Source organism: Oncorhynchus nerka, linkage group LG18 (assembly GCF_034236695.1).
Source record: "Oncorhynchus nerka isolate Pitt River linkage group LG18, Oner_Uvic_2.0, whole genome shotgun sequence".
Lineage (NCBI taxonomy): Eukaryota > Metazoa > Chordata > Actinopteri > Salmoniformes > Salmonidae > Oncorhynchus > Oncorhynchus nerka.
This window is the reverse complement of record NC_088413.1, coordinates 81,407,096-81,427,888: the sequence shown is the minus strand read 5'-3', so window position 1 is coordinate 81,427,888 and position 20,793 is coordinate 81,407,096. Positions and strand designations below refer to the sequence as shown.

Below are 20,793 nucleotides of genomic sequence, written 5' to 3'. Positions count from 1 at the left end.
AGGTGTATGATCACAGACCCATTTCAGCCAGGTGTATGATCACAGACCCATTTCAGCCAGGTGTATGATCACAGACCCATTTCAGCCAGGTGTATGATCACAGACCCATTTCAGCCAGGTGTATGATCACAGACCCATTTCAGCCACAAGATGGACATGTTGAGGCATTGGGTGTTTATAGATGTTTACAAACCCCTGGACAGGGCACTAGTCTATCTCCTGGTTCTATACTGAAACAGCTTGATGTTCAGGACACCCCCTGGACAGGACACTAGTCTATTTCCTGTTTCTATACTGAGACAGCTTGATGTACAGGACACCCCCTGGACAGGACACTAGTCCATCTCCTGTTTCTATACTGAGACAGCTTGATGTACAGGACACCCCCTAGACAGGACACTAGTCCATCTCCTGTTTCTATACTGAGACAGCTTGATGTACAGGACACCCCCTGGACAGGACACTAGTCCATCTCCTGTTTCTATACTGAGACAGCTTGATGTACAGGACACCCCCTGGACAGGACACTAGTCCATCTCCTGTTTCTATACTGAGACAGCTTGATGTACAGGACACCCCCTGGACAGGACACTAGTCTATCTCCTGTTTCTGTACTGAGACAGCTTGATGTGCATTCCGCCCCTAGACAGGACACTAGTCTATCTCCTGTTTCTGTAGTGAGACAGCTTGATGTACAGGACACCCCCTGGACAGGACACTAGTCTATCTCCTGTTTCTGTAGTGAGACAGCTTGATGTACAGGACACCCCCTAGACAGGACACTAGTCCATCTCCTGTTTCTATACTGAGACAGCTTGATGTACAGGACACCCCCTGGACAGGACACTAGTGTATCGCAGGGCCTTACCCCCAATTAATCTCTTTAATGCTGAGTGCCAAGCAGGAACGAATCGGGTCCCATTTTTAGAGTCTTTGGTGTAGCGGTTAGAGAGGCTATTCAGCAACCGGATAGTTGCCGGTTTCGAATTTCGGGTCTGACGGGAAAAATCTAGCGGGAAGTGAGCTGGAAACCAGAGGGTTGCTGGTATCATATCCTAGATGCCATTGCCTGCCGTTGTGCCCTTAAGCAAGGCACTTAACCACGTAGCTGCCCCCCCCCCTCCACGCCTTTCCAAAACCTCTATGTGTCTTTTGGAGGGGTTGGGTTATAAGTGGAAGACAAATTTCGGTTGGACCTTTATGCACAATTGACCAATAAAATGAACTTCATCTAAACGACTCGGCCACAACCTTCCAATCTCAGGGCGAACCACAAGGCCTCTGAGTTGGAATGTACATTCCAGACATTCTATTTCTATGCTGTATATATATCCATACTTACTGTGGTCTTGGAGGGGGGGCTGAGCTCCATCCAGTGCTGTGTCTCCTCAGGGCCCAGCTGTCTGAGGGAGAGGACACACTCTGCCACCGTTCTCTTCCTGGGGTGATGGGTCTGCAGCCGGAATACCAGAGCACTGCAACGCAGCTGCTGCAGCCGCAACGTAAACACAAAGGTCTCCATGAAGACTGTGTCCTAGGAGGGAGGGAGGGAGGGAAGGAAGGAGAGAGGAGGGAGAGGGAAGAGAGAGAGGGGAGAGAAGGAAGGAGGGAGGGTTGGAGGGTTAACTGCCTGTTCAGGGGCAGAACGACAGATTTGTACCTTGTCAGCTCGGGGGTTTGAACTTGCAACCTTCCGGTTACTAGTCTAACGCTCTAACCACTAGGCTACCCTGCCGTGACAACTATAAAAAAAATCCAGTGATGTGGTTAAATATAAGAGCTTTGAGGAGATCTTCTCTCTCTCTCTCTCTATCTTCCTTGGCGGTGGTCAGATCTGGGCATGTATCCACAAAGCATCTTAGCGAAGGAGTACTGATCTAGGATCTGTCCATATCATCTCATTCATTCTGATCTAGGATCTGTCCATATCATCTCATTCATTCTGATCTAGGATCTGTCCATATCATCTTTCATTCATTATGATCTAGGATCTGTCCATATCATCTCATTCATTCTGATCTAGGATCTGTCCATATGATCTCATTCATTCTGATCTAGGATCTGTCCATATCATCTCATTCATTCTGATCTAGGATCTGTCCATATCATCTCATTCATTCTGATCTAGGATCTGTCCATATCATCTCATTCATTCTGATCTAGGATCTGTCCATATCATCTCATTCATTCTGATCTAGGATCTGTCCATATCATCTCATTCATTCTGATCTAGGATCTGTCCATATCATCTCATTTATTCTGATCTAGGATCTGTCCATATCATCTCATTCATTCTGATCTAGGATCTGTCCATATCATCTCATTCATTCTGATCTAGGATCTGTCCATATCATCTCATTCATTCTGATCTAGGATCTGTCCATATCATCTCATTCATTCTGATCTAGGATCTGTCCATATCATCTCATTCTGAACTAAAAGGCTAAACTGATCCTAGATCAGCTCTCCTACTCGTAGACACTTTGTGGATACAGGCCCTGAGCAGGTAATATAATGGCCAGGGGAGAGGAAGGAATGAGATCAGCTGCCAGAGATCTTTCCTCTCTATTCAACACACGTTGCCTATCAAACCGAGCACCAATGTCTAGAATGGGAGCATACTGTTATCAGAACTTCTACTTGGATTGGATGTGAAGCTATTAGTTAACTGACCATCAGTGCTCCAGTGTTTTAGATAGGTGAGGTCATGCTACAGTAGCCTGGTTCCAGTGTTTTAGATAGGTGAGGTCATGCTACAGTAGCCTGGTTCCAGTGTTTTAGATAGGTGAGGTCATGCTACAGTAGCCTGGTCCTGTGTTTTAGATAGGTGAGGTCATGCTACAGTAGCCTGGTTCCAGTGTTTTAGATAGGTGAGGTCATGCTACAGTAGCCTGGTTCCAGTGTTTTAGATAGGTGAGGTCATGCTACAGTAGCCTGGTCCAGTGTTTTAGATAGGTGAGGTCATGCTACAGTAGCCTGGTTCCTGTGTTTTAGATAGGTGAGGTCATGCTACAGTAGCCTGGTCCAGTGTTTTAGGTAGGTGAGGTCATGCTACAGTAGCCTGGTTCCTGTGGTCCAGTGTTTTAGATAAGTGAGGTCATGCTACAGTAGCCTGGTCCAGTGTTTTAGATAGGTGAGGTCATGCTACAGTAGCCTGGTTCCTGTGTTTTAGATAGGTGAGGTCATGCTACAGTAGCCTGGTTCCAGTGTTTTAGATAGGTGAGGTCATGCTACAGTAGCCTGGTCCAGTGTTTTAGATAGGTGAGGTCATGCTACAGTAGCCTGGTCCAGTGTTTTAGATAGGTGATGTCATGCTACAGTAGCCTGGTTCCAGTGTTTTAGATAGGTGAGGTCATGCTACAGTAGCCTGGTCCAGTGTTTTAGGTAGGTGAGGTCATGCTACAGTAGCCTGGTCCTGTGTTTTAGATAGGTGAGGTCATGCTACAGTAGCCTGGTCCAGTGTTTTAGATAGGTGAGGTCATGCTACAGTAGCCTGGTTCCAGTGTTTTAGATAGGTGAGGTCATGCTACAGTAGCCTGGTCCAGTGTTTTAGATAGGTGAGGTCATGCTACAGTAGCCTGGTCCAGTGTTTTAGGTAGGTGATGTCATGCTACAGTAGCCTGGTTCCTGTGTTTTAGATAGGTGAGGTCATGCTACAGTAGCCTGGTCCAGTGTTTTAGATAGGTGAGGTCATGCTACAGTAGCCTGGTCCAGTGTTTTAGATAGGTGAGGTCATGCTACAGTAGCCTGGTTCCTGTGGTCCAGTGTTTTAGATAGGTGAGGTCATGCTACAGTAGCCTGGTTCCAGTGTTTTAGATAGGTGAGGTCATGATACAGTAGCCTGGTTCCTGTGGTCCAGTGTTTTAGATAGGTGAGGTCATGCTACAGTAGCCTGGTTCCAGTGTTTTAGATAGGTGAGGTCATGCTACTGTAGCCTGGTCCAGTGTTTTAGATAGGTGAGGTCATGCTACAGTAGCCTGGTCCAGTGTTTTAGATAGGTGAGGTCATGCTACAGTAGCCTGGTCCAGTGTTTTAGATAGGTGAGGTCATGCTACAGTAGCCTGGTCCAGTGTTTTAGGTAGGTGAGGTCATGCTACAGTAGCCTGGTTCCTGTGTTTTAGATAGGTGAGGTCATGCTACAGTAGCCTGGTCCAGTGTTTTATATAGGTGAGGTCATGCTACAGTAAGTAGCCTGGTTCCAGTGTTTTAGATAGGTGAGGTCATGCTACAGTAGCCTGGTTCCTGTGGTCCAGTGTTTTAGATAGGTGAGGTCATGCTACAGTAGCCTGGTCCAGTGTTTTAGATAGGTGAGGTCATGCTACAGTAGCCTGGTTCCTGTGGTCCAGTGTTTTAGATAGGTGAGGTCATGCTACAGTAGCCTGGTTCCTGTGTTTTAGATAGGTGAGGTCATGCTACAGTAGCCTGGTCCAGTGTTTTATATAGGTGAGGTCATGCTACAGTAAGTAGCCTGGTTCCAGTGTTTTAGATAGGTGAGGTCATGCTACAGTAGCCTGGTTCCTGTGGTCCAGTGTTTTATATAGGTGAGGTCATGCTACAGTAGCCTGGTTCCAGTGTTTTAGATAGGTGAGGTCATGCTACAGTAGCCTGGTTCCTGTGGTCCAGTGTTTTATATAGGTGAGGTCATGCTACAGTAGCCTGGTTCCTGTGGTCCAGTGTTTTATATAGGTGAGGTCATGCTACAGTAGCCTGGTTCCAGTGTTTTAGATAGGTGAGGTCATCCTACAGTAGCCTGGTTCCAGATGTCTTTGTGCTGTCTTTTCAACTCCAAACAACTATAGACGTTTGCTATGGGCCTACAAACACAAAGAGGTATGGGACCACCAGGCTGATGATAGTCTGGATGTGACTGGAGTTATAGTATTGTACAGTACAACCACATCTTAGCCTGGTACCAGATCTGTTTGTGTTGTCTTTCCTACATCACTGATCATAGGAGTTGGTATGACAGCGCCAACAGATCTGATACCAGGCTAAGATGTGGTTGGGATGTGCTAAATAACTTACCGGAGAACCTTCCTTGACGGAGCTCTTGAACTGTACTGGTTTGCTCATAGTGATGATGCCTTTAAAGCTAATCTTCTGCTGCTCACTGCTGTTCTGAACGAGGGACACATCCTTACACTGAGAGAAGGAGAGAAAGAATAATTGAAGGTCTGGCTACAGATCTAGAGGTATGGCTACAGAGTTGGAGGTCTGGCTACAGAGTTGAAGAGCTGGCTAAAGATCTAGAGGTTCTGGCTACATATCTAGAGGTCTGGCTACAGAGTTGAAGAGCTGGCTACAGATCTAGAGGTCTGGCTACAGAGTTGAAGAGCTGGCTACAGAGCTAGAGGTCTGGCTACAGATCTAGAGGTCTGGCTACAGAGCCAAAGATCTGACTACAGAGCTAGAGGTCTGGCTACAGATCTAGAGGTCTGGCTACAGAGTTGGAGGTCTGGCTACAGAGTTGGAGGTCTGGCTACAGAGCTAGAGGTATGGCTACAGAATTGGGGGAATGGCTACAGAGCTGGGGGTATGGCTACAGAGTTGGAGGTCTGGCTACAGAGTTGGGGGTATGGCTACAGAGTTGGAGGTCTGGCTACAGAGTTGGAGGTCTGGCTACAGAGTTGGAGAGCTGGCTACAGAGCTGGAGGGCTGGCTACAGAGTTGGGGGTATGGCTACAGAGCTGGAGGTCTGGCTACAGAGCTAGAGGTCTGGCTACAGAGCTAGAGGTCTGGCTACAGATCTAGAGGACTGGCTACAGAGCTAGAAGTCTGGCTACAGAGCTAGAAGTCTGGCTACAGAGTTGGAGGTCTGGCTACAGAGTTGGAGAGCTGGCTACAGAGTTGGAGGGCTGGCTACAGAGTTGGAGAGCTGGCTACAGAGTTGGGGGGCTGGCTACAGAGCAGGAGGGCTTGCTACAGAGTTGGGGGTATGGCTACAGAGCTGGGGGTATGGCTACAGAGTTGGAGGGCTGGCTACAGAGCTGGAGGGCTGGCTACAGAGTTGGAGGGCTGGCTACAGAGTTGGAGAGCTGGCTACAGAGTTGGAGAGCTGGCTACAGAGTTGGAGAGCTGGCTACAGAGTTGGAGGGCTGGCTACAGAGTAGGAGGGCTGGCTACAGAGTTGAAGAGCTGGTTACAGAGTTGAAGAGCTGGCTACAGAGTTGGAGGGCTGGCTACAGAGTTGGAGAGCTGGCTACAGAGTTGGGGGGCTGGCTACAGAGTTGGAGGGCTGGCTACAGAGTTGAAGAGCTGGCTAAAGAGTTGGAGAGCTGGCTACAGAGTTGGAGGTCTGGCTACAGAGTTGGAGAGCTGGCTACAGAGTTGGAGAGCTGGCTACAGAGTTGGAGAGCTGGCTACAGAGTTGGAGGTCTGGCTACAGAGTTGGAGGGCTTGGTATCATAGTGTATTTATTATACAGGGACTTGTGTCGCCATTTACTTGTTAGTGTATCTACATTGTGATCGTTTTGCTATATGATCAGAAGTCTATGACCATTTTAAGTTTTGCTTGGATAGGAAATATTTGCTCATCATTATTCCTCTTGAGTGAGGAACCTCTCAGAAGTTAACAGAGCAGTGACTTGTGAAGAGAGAGGAGATATTGAGATGGAGATTCTGGGCCCTGGTTTCTGTTGCAACAGTCTGAGACAGAGGCCCCATTCAGCCACCTAGATAGGCAGGTACAATGGGCCCTTTAGTCCCCAAATCCCTCATCCTCACCCCTCCTCCCGGCCTGAAATCGTACCTGTACCAACGTGATCCACACCTGCTCCAGGGCCTCCTGGTAACTCAGCCGGACACACACCATCCCCAGCTCCCTCTCATCGCCTGACAACGTGATGGACTCTACAAGACAAGCAATACAGAGACATACATTAGCTCAACGGAAAACACAACGTCGTAGCCTACACTCCAAGAAAAATAGGGTTTCCGAAAGGTTTCTTCGGCTATCCCCATAGGAGAACCCTTTTGGGTTCCATGTAGAACCCTCTGTGGAAAAGGTTCTACATTGTATTTTGAATGATTTAATGAATGATTTAATTTATTTCTGTATAGACATGAGTAATTATATAATTTCAGCCAGTGTATTTCCATTTACTTACCTATTGGACCCACTGTTCTGGCGTTTCTCTCCTGTTTAACACTCTTAGAAACAAATGGTGCTATCTAGAAACTGAAATGGTTCTTTGGCTATCCCCATAGGAGAACCCTTTGAAGAACCCATTTTGGTTGCAACAACTAGGATGGGTTGATAATATGTCTAGGATTGTGCCTTTTGGTTTCTGGACAACGAAAGAAAGGTAATATGAAAAGCAATAAACTCTTAGAGTTTTTTTCCCCAAAAGGTTTTATTTGTCAGTCTCCATAGAATAACCCTTTTTGGTTCCAGGTAGAACCCTTTTTGGTTTCATGTAAAAACCCTTTTCCACAGAGGGTTCTACATGGAACCCAAAAGAGTTCTACCAGGAACCAAAAGGGGTTATTCTATGGAGACTGACAAATAAAACTTTTTTGGGAAAAAAACTCTAAGAGTTTATTGCTTTTCATATTACCTTTCTTTCGTTGTCCAGAAACCAAAAGGCACAAATCCCAGGTGTGACAGATTATCAACCCATCCTAGTTTTAGAATGGTGCATCTTTTAGAATTCCTGTTTAGAATGGTGTTTTTCACTTTCTAAGTTTCTAACATAAATTTTAATCTGTCACATATGGAATAGCTATCACGTGCTCTGTTCAGAATGGTGTTTTTCCAGGTGTGCTGTTTAGAATGGTGTTTTCCCAGGTGTGCTGTTTAGAATGGTGTTTTCCCAGGTGTGCTGTTTAGAATAGTGTTTTCCCAGGTGTGATGTTTTAGAATGGTGTTTTCCCAGGTGTGCTGTTTAGAATGGTGTTTTCCCAGGTGTGATGTTTTAGAATGGTGTTTTCCCAGGTGTGCTGTTTAGAATGGTGTTTTCCCAGGTGTGCTGTTTAGAATGGTGTTTTCCCAGGTGTGATGTTTTAGAATGGTGTTTTCCCAGGTGTGCTGTTTAGAATGGTGTTTTCCCAGGTGTGCTGTTTAGAATGGTGTTTTCCCAGGTGTGATGTTTTAGAATGGTGTTTTTTCAGGTGTGCTGTTTAGAATGGTGTTTTCCCAGGTGTGCTGTTTAGAATGGTGTTTTCCCAGGTGTGCTGTTTAGAATGGTGTTTTCTGTTTAGAATGGTGTTTTCATGAATGTGCATTTTGGTGTGCAAATGTTTTTCCAGAAATTGTTTGAAAATGTTTCTTAGTGCTGCTGATTTTAGAATGGTGTTTTCTTCATTACATGAGTTGCATGTTCTGTTCGGATTCATTACCATAATTGAAATGTGATTTATGTCCAACCCTGGTGTGTGTGTGTGTGCGTGTGTGTGTGTGTGTGTGTGCCTGCGTGTGTGTGTGTGTGTGTGTGTGTGTGGGTGCGTGCGTGCGTGCGTGTGTGCCTGCGTGTGTGTGTGTGCCTGCGTGCGTGCGTGTGTGCCTGCGTGCGTGCATGTGTGTGCGTGTAATGGTGTAATGGTTACCAAGACTACGGCTGCTCCCCAGGGAGTCCCTTGTAGAGGACGAAGCACTGCTGCTCTGGACATTGGACACACTGTCATACCGCTGCATCGGGATAAACACACAACGTAAACCACTGGACGCAAATGTCGCAACAAAACACAGAGACAACATTGCATGATATCAAGAGAGAGTCAACAGGACGTGAACAGGATACTCAAACAGCCTCTGTTTTATCTTCCTGTATGCATAATTACACTACACTAAACACAGCAACAGCCGTGAAAAGGTAGTTTCCCCAATAAGGCGTTGTAAAAACAATACAACACACTAAAGACAGCCAAACACTACTTGCGCTACTTTTGACCAGGGCCCATAGGTCAATATAAAAGGCAATATAATACCATTTGGAATACAACTCAGGAGTACTATTCGTTCAGACGGAAGCACGCGCAGCACTGGAGTTTAATCGCGTTATTTATGACGAGGTTCAGTACGAGAGATTGTAATGTTTCTTTGTGGTTTTGGGGGCGAGACACGAGATACGGAGTATTCATAACGGCTTCACTATCGATATATATATACCTGGTAACCAATGGGTTGTTGATGACACGCGAATACGATACAGAACTACGCGATGTCCTTTACTAATGCAGCGAAGAGAACCCCACCCGGACAGCCCTAACCAAACCCTTTGTAAAACACTACATATAAATGTTTTTGATTGATTTCCACTTCATTTAACACAATCGACAGAGATTTGCTCCGTCTTTTACCAGACAGAACGTTGAGTAACGGTCAATGAAAACACTGATGGTACAAGTGGCGCACAATGATTTAAGAGGTTCAGAAATAGGTACGGCAGCTCATAGGTTAGGCGTTAGGCTTTGTTTACTGTGTGAGTTAAATAAATATTACATTAAACATAAAACCTCACCTGTATGTGGCTGTGAAGGCTGGGGTTAGACAGATTAAACATAGATTTACTCAGACTCTGTGTTCCAGTCTTCAAATTCCCACCTGAAAGCCAAGCCATCAGTTAACGGTACATAAAAGACACAAGAACATCTAAATTTAAATTAAACACTGTGAACCTTTCTTAGTGTGATGATTTTCTAGTTTATTTTTCTGATATTGTAGTTATACACCTGATTCAGAGGTCCTGGTCTCGCCTCACACTATATCCATAATGCTAAAATAATGGGAATGGTAGAGACCCGCAAACTGTCGAAAATGTTGAAAAATCCAAAAACGGAAGCTCGGATACAAAAATATTGCAAAACAGTACCAGATTTTTATGCTAATATTCAAAAATCTGCAGATTTAAAAAAGAAAAATCCGTGCATGATATAGTGCCAACAAAATTAACTTTTTTTCTAATGTACCGAATACACATTTTTTTTTAGATTCCATCACATTTTCAACTCTATGGATAGTTTTGTTACAAAAACTGTTCCGTTAAAATAGCAAATGTTCCTACTCAGGTCTTGGTACACACGCTCTAGACAACAACTCCCAGATAACGGTAGTCAGTCTGAATGATGAGATTATTATGGTCAGAGCGAGAACATTTTTCTTTGTCAAATGGCAGTCAAGCATCGATCATCATGTCACTAGAATCAGACCCTCAACATTTATTGGAAAGGAGCATCTAGCCCATCCCGTGCACTTTTTACAGTACAGGGTTAGTGTGATTTTACAGTACAGGGTTAGTGTGATTTTACAGTACAGGGTTAGTGTTAGGGTGACACCACAGTACACACCTGATCCACGGGGAGTCTTTTGCAGGGTGCTGTGTGGTGTTGTCCTGGGACACATGTTGGGGGAGGAGTCAGGGTTATAGATGATATGACTGTCCCCTGACAGCTCAGCCTTCCTCTCTGCATAGGCGCTACTGGCTGACACGGGGGTCAACAAAGGTTAGAGGTCACAGGTCAGAAGTTACAGGACACATCACCTAAACCTGGGGTACACACAGAGTTTATCAACATAATCAATGCACAGTTGGTACATTATTGTGATAGTTTGATCCTGGTCAAAACCATTAATCTTGGGGTGGTGTTCCAAAATGCAATCATATCACACACAATTTTACCATTTATAAAATGGTCATATACATTGAGTGTACAAAACATTAAGAACACCTTCCTTATATTGAGTTGCACAGTTTTGTCAAGTCGGTTGGATGTCCAATGGTGGACCATTCTTGATACACACGGGAAACTGTTGTGCGTGGGAGAAAAAAAACTCAGCAGCGTTGCAGTTCTTGACACAAAACCAGTGTGCGCCTGGCACTGACTACCATACCTCATTCAAAGGCACGTACATACTTTGTCTTGCCCATTCACCCTCTGAATGGCGAACACAATCCATGTCTCAATGCTTAAAAATCCTTCTTTAACCAGTCTCCTCCGATTCATCTACACTGATTTGCAGTAATGACATCAATAAGAGATCATAGCTTTCACCTGGTCAGTCTATGTCATGGAAAGAGCAAGTGTTCTTAGCGTTTCCTATACTCAGTGTATATCTTTGTTTTTAAATACAGAACTAGCGAAAAAAAATAAGTGAAACTTGACAAATTATCCAAAGGATTATTATAATTTGCTAGTGAAAAAAAAAGTGAAGGAGCCAAGTGTAGACTACGGCAAAAAAAATGTAGCCAGAGAAGGAAGAGGAAGCGAGACACCCCACTCCAGCTGTTTTTTTCCCCCTGGTTCAATGAAAGTCAATTCAACTAAGTAGACCAGACCCCAGCTGCTATTACATTGGTGTCTATGGGAGACCCACCCCTTTTCAAAATATTGAACGGTAAAAGGCCTGAGTGAACTATGTTCATTCATCTCCCATCTTTGCTGTAGCCAAAGAAGATCTGTTATGTTGCTCAACTCAGTCGCGACTCGACGACTTTGCAGGTGCACCTGATTAATTAATAAACAACGCCATGCTAGTGGGTGGTACCATTCAAATAAAACTCACCCTGTAACGAAATGTACTGTGAGCTAAAAAATAATAATGTACGCGTTATTTCATAGGAAAATAATTTGCACGAAGCTGACAGTTCTTGGTGTCATTTCAAGACCAAATACGTCATACTTTGACTAAGCTTGAAAAAAATGGATTTCTACTGGTGTGGCCATTTACAAGTTAAACGACAAATATTTAGGCTATATTGAAAAGTTATATTTAGGTTCTAGGTCGAGGAATAGCCGCTCGGATCAGAGAAGAGGCAGGACGGAAGTTAAACTACCCCTGGATAACTGAGCCTGCTGGATCCATAGGTCTATGTGTCTACACTATGTAGGACGACTTGGGAGAATGATGGTCCGCAACAGACAACGCAACAGTATCAGAAGTTTAAAAAAAATACAGACAGACGGTCCTGTTACTGTGCTTTTCTAGACCTTATAATCTGTCGAGAGTAGACCCACAACTGATCCAAAATGGAACGAAACATTCAAATAACGGCATTATTTAAATGGTGTTTTCACTGCAGTTTACAGTTATAGTTTTTTTTTTTAAAGTCTAGAGTAGAATTGCACTCACTTGAAGAAAAAAACAATAATGCAGATATTAATTGGAATGTGGTGTTGTTGTCTTATAAGTAGGATAGTTTTACTGTCCCCTAACCTAAATGTCATTGACTGTATAAGGGATTTATTTTTGGGGGAAAAGTGATGCGAGCCAGTGAGGAAAATAAACTGGACCCTTTTGTAGTAAACAACACCTAACGACCAAGAGATGTTTTAGCCTTTTGTAGTAAACAACACCTAACGACCAAGAGATGTTTTAGCCTTTTGTAGTAAACAACACCTAACGACCAAGAGATGTTTTAGCCTTTTGTAGTAAACAACACCTAACGACCAAGAGATGTTTTAGCCTTTTGTAGTAAACAACACCTAACGACCAAGAGATGTTTTAGCCTTTTGTAGTAAACAACACCTAACGACCAAAAGATGTTTTAGCCTTTTGTAGTAAACAAAAGGCTAAAATGATGGCTGTAGAGTTAAGCTTGGTGTATAAGAGAAGTACCAAAACAACTTGATAGGGAAGGATAGAGATGGCTGTAGAGTTAAGCGTGGTGTATAATGGATTTATATATATATATATAGTAAAGAACTGTCCTCTAGTAATAAAACCTGGTTTTATATGGAGTTATATATATATATATATATATATATATATAGTAAAGAACTGTCCTCTAGTAATAAAACCTGGTTTTATATGGATTTATATATAGTAAAGAACTAGTAATGAAACCTATATATATATATATATATATATATATATATATAAATCCATATAAAACCAGGTTTTATTACTAAGAACTGTCCTTTAGTAATAAAACAGTTTTATATGGATTTTCGCTCTTTAAAACAAAGCTGTCTGGTCGGTAAAAACAAACAACAACAACAAAAAGACATTGATTGATTGGTTCGTACTGTGTTGCCACGGTGTCTGGTTGCCGAGGTAACGTGAGCCTGGCGGTTGGATGTAGGAAGGTTTGAACGTGGGGATGACAAAGGGAACCTCTTTCCCACCCGGGGGGAGTTTAGAGAGGAGATAGTCCTCCGATACCCCTACACTCTTCCTGGGGTCACCTGAGATGGCTCTGGCAGGGGACATCTTCACCGTTATCACTACAGAGTATAGACATACATGGATCAGTTAAAATATACTGAACAAAAATATCAAAAACGCAACATGCAACAATTTCAATGATTTTACTGAGTTACAGTTGATTTAAGGAAATCAGTCAATTGAAATAAATTCATTAGGCCCTAATCTATGGATCTTTTTCTTTTACATGACTGGGCAGAGCCAGCGATGGCCCAGCCAATCAGAATGACTTTTTTTCCCCACAAAAGGGCTTCATTACAGACAGAAATACTCCTCAATTTCATCAGCTGTCTCGGTGGCTGGTCTAGGACGATCCCGCATGTGAAGAAGGCGGATGTGGAAGTCCTGGGTTGCCGTGGTTACACGTGGTCTGCAAGCTGTGAGGCCAGTAGGACATACTACCAAATTCTCTAAAAACGACTTATGGAACATTTCTGGGATCTTTTTATTTCATCTCGTGAAACATGGGACCAACATTTCACATGTTGTGTTTATATTTTTGTTCAGTATAGTTTAGTATAGTTTAGTATAGTTTAGTATAGTTTAGTATAGTTTAGTATAGTTTAGTATAGTTTAGATCCCACTTATTGAAAGAGATAATTCCACTCCCAGGGGGCTATTTCAATGTGAACTCTACAGAGTACAGGACATTCATCACATACTAATCACGTATCCCATGTCATTTGGGTAATATCCTATATTTGACTATTTGAAATATTATAAATAAATATAAATATATATTGAAATGGAAAAAGGAACAACTTACATGAAAGTAAAACAAAATGGTATTTTGTTCTGAAATCTATTTTTATTTAACAAACAATTGTCAGAAGGACATAAGGCTATAACACACGGAATAATCCAGTATAGTTGACAATATTTAAAAACATTTTTTTATAAAGTTAACAATTTACCTTGCTGTTTGATTGCCTTGTCTTTGCCTTGGAAGCTTTTGCAGCAGTTATTGATGCATTCCATTGCCATGCTGTAATAGAGTCGAAATCAGAGTCAACATTTAAGCAGAGTGCAACGTTTTAAGCACAGGACAGGACGCAAACTACCTCTGAAAGAGTCTCATAACGACTCTCATTCATTTCTAACTGACTGTTTTTTTTGGACCACAAAATACTTCATGAAATGAATAGACAGTAGTCATCTAATATCTTATGATGAGAATAGATCAATATCTAGAAAATGTAGTAACGATAAGACACCTATAACAATAAACACCTATTATATAATCTCTCAATATAATCGGATCAACCAGAAAAAAAACAAAGAGATTACCTGCAGAGCGGTTATCTCGCCGGGAAAACGCAGAACTTCTATCTTTCTCTATAGAACAGGTGGAATAGTGGGAATTCTCCCAGTCTGTTTTGATCTGGGAAGCCTCCTCTGGAACCACAGACAGTGTTGGGTCTTAGTGCCTGTCTATTATAGTGCTGGTTGACCAGTGTTGGCACGCACTCTCTCTCGCTCTCACACGCACTCTCTCTCGCTCTCACACACACTCTCTCTCGCTCACACACACACTCTCTCTGGCTCTCACACGCACTCTCTCTGGCTCTCACACGCACTCTCTCTCGCTCTCACACACACTCTCTCTCGCTCACACACACACTCTCTCTGGCTCTCACACGCACTCTCTCTGGCTCTCACACGCACTCTCTCTCGCTCACACACACACTCTGTCTCAAGGGGAATGCCCTTCAACAAGACATTCTCGGAAGAACACCACAAGCTTCCTTCTCTGAACAAAGAGAACAAACAAGCAGTAGACTAAATTGCTTCCTTAATAAATAACATACAATAGTCTTCAACTTAATCTCTCTACATACAGTTGAAGTCGGAAGTTTACATACACCTTAGCCAAATAAATTAAACTCAGTTGTTCACAATTCCTGACATTTAATCCTAGTAAACATTCCCTGTCTTAGGTCAGTTAGGATCACTTTAGTTTAAGAATGTGAAATGTCAGAATAATAGTTGAGAGAATTATTTCTTTCAGCTTTTATTTATTTCATCACATTCCCAGTGGGTCAGAAGTTTACATACACTCAATTACTATTTGGTAGCATTGCCTTCACATTTTTATCTTGGGTCAAACGTTTCGGGTAGCCTTTCACAAGCTTCCCACAATAAGTTGGATGAATTTTGGCCCATTCCTCCTGACAGAGATGGTGTAACTGAGTCAGGTTTGTAGGCCTCCTTGCTCGCACACACTTTTTCAGTTCTGCCCACATATTTTCTAGGTGGCGGCCACTCCAATACCTTGACTTTGTTGTCCTTAAGCCATTTTGCCACATCTTTGGAAGTATGCTTGGGTCATTGTCCATTTGGAAGACCCATTTGCGACCAAGCTTTAACTTCCTGACTGATGTCTTGAGATGTTGCTTCAATATATCCACATAATTTTCCTCCTCATGGTGCCATCTATTTTGTGAAGTGCACCAGTCCCTCCTGCAGCAACGCACCCCCACAACATAATGCTGCCACCCCTTAAAGGAACCCAGATTGAAGGAGGAGGATGAGGAGTAAATGTGATTCTTACCTCTCTGAAGACTCGTATTAACTCCTGAGATTCCTTCATCGCTATTTTTTTTCTCTCCCACTTTTAAGGGTTGGCTCTCATCTCTCCATCTCTCCTTGGCTCTCATCTCTCCATCTCTACTTGGCTCTCATCTCTCCATCTCTCCTTGGCTCTCATCTCTCCATCTCTACTTGGCTCTCATCTCTCCATCTCTCCTTGGCTCTCATCTCTCCATCTCTACTTGGCTCTCATCTCTCCATCTCTCCTTGGCTCTCATCTCTCCATCTCTCCTTGGCTCTCATCTCTCCATCTCTCCTTGGCTCTCATCTCTCCATCTCTCCTTGGCTCTCATCTCTCCATCTCTCCTTGGCTCTCATCTCTCCATCTCTCCTTGGCTCTCATCTCTCCATCTCTCCTTGGCTCTCATCTCTCCATCTCTCCTTTTCCCATTGGCTCTCATCTCTCCATCTCTCCTTGGCTCTCATCTCTCCATCTCTCCTTGGCTCTCATCTCTCCATCTCTCCTTTTCCCATTTGCTCTCATCTCTCCATCTCTCCTTGGCTCTCATCTCTCCATCTCTCCTTGGCTCTCATCTCTCCATCTCTCCTTGGCTCTCATCTCTCCATCTCTCCTTTTCTCCTTAGCTCTCACCTCTCCTTTTCTACTTGGCTCTTATCTCTCCATCTCTCCTTGGCTCTCATCTCTCCATCTCTCCTTGGCTCTCATCTCTCCATCTCTCCATCTCTCCTTGGCTCTCATCTCTCCATCTCTCCTTTTCTCCTTGGCTCTCATCTCTCCTTTTCTCCTTGGCTCTCATCTCTACATCTCTCCTTGGCTCTCATCTCTCCATCTCTCCTTTTCCCATTGGCTCTCATCTCTCCATCTCTCCTTGGCTCTCACCTCTCCATCTCTCATTGGCTCTCATCTCTCCATATCTCCTTGGCTCTCATCTCTCCATCTCTCCTTGGCTCTCATCTCTCCATCTCTCCTTTTCTCCTTAGCTCTCATCTCTCCTTTTCTACTTGGCTCTCATCTCTCCATCTCTCCTTGGCTCTCATCTCTCCATCTCTCCTTGGCTCTCATCTCTCCATCTCTCCATCTCTCCTTGGCTCTCATCTCTCCATCTCTCCTTTATTCCTTGGCTCTCATCTCTCCTTTTCTCCTTGGCTCTCATCTCTACATCTCTCCTTGGCTCTCATCTCTCCATCTCTCCTTTTCCCATTGGCTCTCATCTCTCCATCTCTCCTTGGCTCTCACCTCTCCATCTCTCATTGGCTCTCATCTCTCCATCTCTCCTTTTCCCATTGGCTCTCATCTCTCCTTGGCTCTCATCTCTACTTTTCCCTTTGGCTCTCATCTCTCCTTTACTCCTTGGCGCTCATCTCTCCTTTTCCCCTTGGCTCTCACCTCTCCATCTCTCATTGGCTCTCATCTCTCCATCTCTCCTTGGCTCTCACCTCTCCATCTCTCATTGGCTCTCATCTCTCCATCTCTCCTTTTCCCATTGGCTCTCATCTCTCCATCTCTCCTTGGCTCTCATCTCTCCTTTTCTCCTTGGCTCTCATCTCTCCTTTTCCCTTTGGCTCTCCATCTCTCCTTGGCTCTCATCTCTCCTTTACTCCTTGGCTCTCATCTCTCCTTTTCTCCTTGGCTCTCATCTCCCCTTTTCTCCTTGGCTCTCATCTCCCCTTTTCTCCTTGGCTCTCATCTCCCCTTTTCTCCTTGGCTCTCATCTCCCCTTTTCTCCTTGGCTCTCATCTCTCCATCTCTCCTTGGCTCTCATCTCCCCATCTCTCCTTTTCTCCTTGGCTCTCATCTCCCCTTTTCTCCTTGGCTCTCATCTCCTCATCTCTCCTTTTCTCCTTGGCTCTCATCTCTCCTTTTCTCCTTGGCTCTCATCTCTCCATCTCTCCTTGGCTCTCATCTCTCCTTTTCTCCTTGGCTCTCATCTCTACATCTCTCCTTGGCTCTCATCTCTCCATCTCTCCTTGGCTCTCATCTCTCCATCTCTCCTTTTCTCCTTGGCTCTCATCTCTACATCTCTCCTTGGCTCTCATCTCTACATCTCTCCTTGGCTCTCATCTCTACATCTCTCCTTGGCTCTCATCTCTACATCGCTCCTTGGCTCTCATCTCTACATCTCTCCTTGGCTCTCATGTCTCCTTTGGCCTTGGATCTCATGTCTCCTTTGGCCTTGGATCTCATGTCTCCTTTGGCCTTGGCTCTCATGTCTCCTTGGATCTCATGTCTCCTTGGATCTCATGTCTCCTTGGATCTCATGTCTCCTTGGATCTCATGTCTCCTTTGGCCTTGGATCTCATGTCTCCTTTGGCCTTGGATCTCATGTCTCCTTTGGCCTTGGCTCTCATGTCTCCTTGGATCTCATGTCTCCTTGGCTCTCATGTCTCCTTGGCTCTCATGTCTCCTTGGATCTCATGTCTCCTTGGCTCTCATGTCTCCTTGGCTCTCATGTCTCCTTGGCTCTCATGTCTCCTTGGATCTCATGTCTCCTTCATAAGATTGAAATGTTCCACTTGAGTTGTGTTTACAACATTAAATGTTCCACTTGAGTTGTGTTTACAACATTAAATGTTCCACTTGAGTTGTGTTTACAACATTAAATGTTCCACTTGAGTTGTGTTTACAACATTAAATGTTCCACTTGAGTTGTGTTTACAACTTTAAATGTTCCACTTGAGTTGTGTTTACAACATTAAATGTTCCACTTGAGTTGTGTTTACAACATTAAATGTTCCACTTGAGTTGTGTTTACAACATTAAATGTTCCACTTGAGTTGTGTTTACAACATTAAATGTTCCACTTGAGTTGTGTTTACAACATTAAATGTTCCACTTGAGTTGTGTTTACAACATTAAATGTTCCACTTGAGTTGTGTTTACAACATTAAATGTTCCACTTGAGTTGTGTTTACAACATTAAATGTTCCACTTGAGTTGTGTTTACAACATTAAATGTTCCACTTGAGTTGTGTTTACAACATTAAATGTTCCACTTGAGTTGTGTTTACAACATTAAATGTTCCACTTGAGTTGTGTTTACAACTTTAAATGTTCCACTTGAGTTGTGTTTACAACATTAAATGTTCCACTTGAGTTGTGTTTACAACATTAAATGTTCCACTTGAGTTGTGTTTACAACATTAAATGTTCCACTTGAGTTGTGTTTACAACATTAAATGTTCCACTTGAGTTGTGTTTACAACATTAAATGTTCCACTTGAGTTGTGTTTACAACATTAAATGTTCCACTTGAGTTGTGTTTACAACATTAAATGTTCCACTTGAGTTGTGTTTACAACATTAAATGTTCCACTTGAGTTGTGTTTACAACATTAAATGTTCCACTTGAGTTGTGTTTACAACATTAAATGTTCCACTTGAGTTGTGTTTACAACATTAAATGTTCCACTTGAGTTGTGTTTACAACATTAAATGTTCCACTTGAGTTGTGTTTACAACATTAAATGTTCCACTTGAGTTGTGTTTACAACTTTAAATGTTCCACTTGAGTTGTGTTTACAACATTAAATGTTCCACTTGAGTTGTGTTTACAACATTAAATGTTCCACTTGAGTTGTGTTTACAACATTAAATGTTCCACAAAACCGACCCCGTTTTCAGAATGGGCCTCAGTGGGGAAGTCCACTCCCCCCTACAATCCCTCTCCTCCTTCCATTGCAGCTTCCCAGCATTTCTTCATTTGTTTAGTTTTGTAGTTCAGGTCGTCAGTGTAGAGTAATCCTAGGATTCTTAGCTTCCCCGCCTCTTGCCATTGATTGTTAACAGTGTTTTTGACGCATCACCCATTTCTGTAGGCATCTTTAGATCCCCTGAAGAAAAATATATTCTGCCCTGGTTGACATTTACCACTAAGCCTATTGATCCCCCCCCCCCCATGCTTCATGGTTGGGATGGTGTTTTTTGGCTTGCAAGCCTCCCCTTTCTCCTCCAAACATAACGATGGTCATTATGGCCAAACAGTTCTATTTTTGTTTCATCAGACCAGAGGACATTTCTCCAAAAAGTATGATATTTGTCACCATGTGCAGTTGCAATTGTATGGCTGTTTTGGGGCAGTGGTTTCTTCCTTGCTGAGCGGCCTTTCAGGTTATGTTGATATAGGACTCGCTTTACTGTGGATATAGATACTTTTACCTGTTTCCTCCAGCATCTTCACAAGGTCCTTTGCTGTTGTTCTGGGATTGATTTGCACTTTTCACACCAAAGTACGTTCATCTCTAGGAGACAGAACGCATCTCCTTCCTGAGCGGTATGACGGCTGCGTGGTCCCATGGTGTTTATACTTGCGTACTATTGTTTGTACAGATGAACGTGGTACCTTCAGGCATTTGGATATTGCTTCCAAGGATGAACCAGACTTGTGGAGGTTTACAAATTGTTTTCTGAGATCTTGGCTGATTTCCTTAGATTTTCCCATGATGTCAAGCAAAGAGGCACTGAGTTTGAAGGTAGGCCTTGAAATACATCCACAAGTAAACCTCCAATTGACTCAAATTATGTCAATTAGCCTATCAGAAGCTTCTAAAGCCATGACATAATTTTCTAGAATTTTCCAAGCTGTTTAAAGGCACAGTCAACTTAGTGTATGTAAACTTCTGACCCACTGGAATTGTGATACAGTGAATTATAAGTGAAATAATCTGTATGTACACAATTGTTGGGAAAATGACTTGTGTCAAGCACAAAGTAGATGTCCTAACCGACTTGCCAAATAACAGTATAGTTTGTTAACAAGAAATTTGTGGAGTGGTTGAAAAACGACTCCAACCTAAGTGTATGTAAACTTCCAACTTCAACTGTATGTACAGTGCATTTATTACTTCTCACAAGTGATCTCATTTGACTCTAATGAAGTTCTTATGTCACACCCTGATCTGTTTCACCTGTCCTCGTTATTGTCTCCACCCCCTCCAGGTGTCGCTTATTTTCCCCAGTGTATTTATCCCTGTGTTTCCTGTCTCTCTGTACCAGTGTATTTATCCCTGTGTTTCCTGTCTCTCTGTACCAGTGTATTTATCCCTGTGTTTCCTGTCTCTCTGTGCCAGTGTATTTATCCTTGTGTTCCCTGTCTCTCTGTA

At 43.3% G+C, this 20,793-nt stretch overlaps 1 protein-coding gene across 1 annotated transcript in view; it reads right to left on the bottom strand.

The window, feature by feature from the left end:
- The window catches only part of LOC115129402 (tandem C2 domains nuclear protein), a 37,717-nt gene extending 23,179 nt beyond the window's left edge, over positions 1 to 14,538 (bottom strand). The window contains exons 1-9 of the mRNA XM_029659701.2: positions 14,431 to 14,538; positions 14,058 to 14,128; positions 12,966 to 13,163; positions 10,287 to 10,421; positions 9,461 to 9,543; positions 8,547 to 8,628; positions 6,751 to 6,851; positions 5,026 to 5,142; positions 1,343 to 1,534 (exon numbers count right to left, since the gene is read on the bottom strand). Of these exons, the coding sequence (XP_029515561.1) occupies positions 1,343 to 1,534; positions 5,026 to 5,142; positions 6,751 to 6,851; positions 8,547 to 8,628; positions 9,461 to 9,543; positions 10,287 to 10,421; positions 12,966 to 13,163; positions 14,058 to 14,127 (978 nt within the window). The 5' untranslated portion in view covers position 14,128; positions 14,431 to 14,538. The remainder of the gene's footprint in view (positions 1 to 1,342; positions 1,535 to 5,025; positions 5,143 to 6,750; positions 6,852 to 8,546; positions 8,629 to 9,460; positions 9,544 to 10,286; positions 10,422 to 12,965; positions 13,164 to 14,057; positions 14,129 to 14,430) is intronic.
- Positions 14,539 to 20,793: the final 6,255 nt, after the last annotated feature.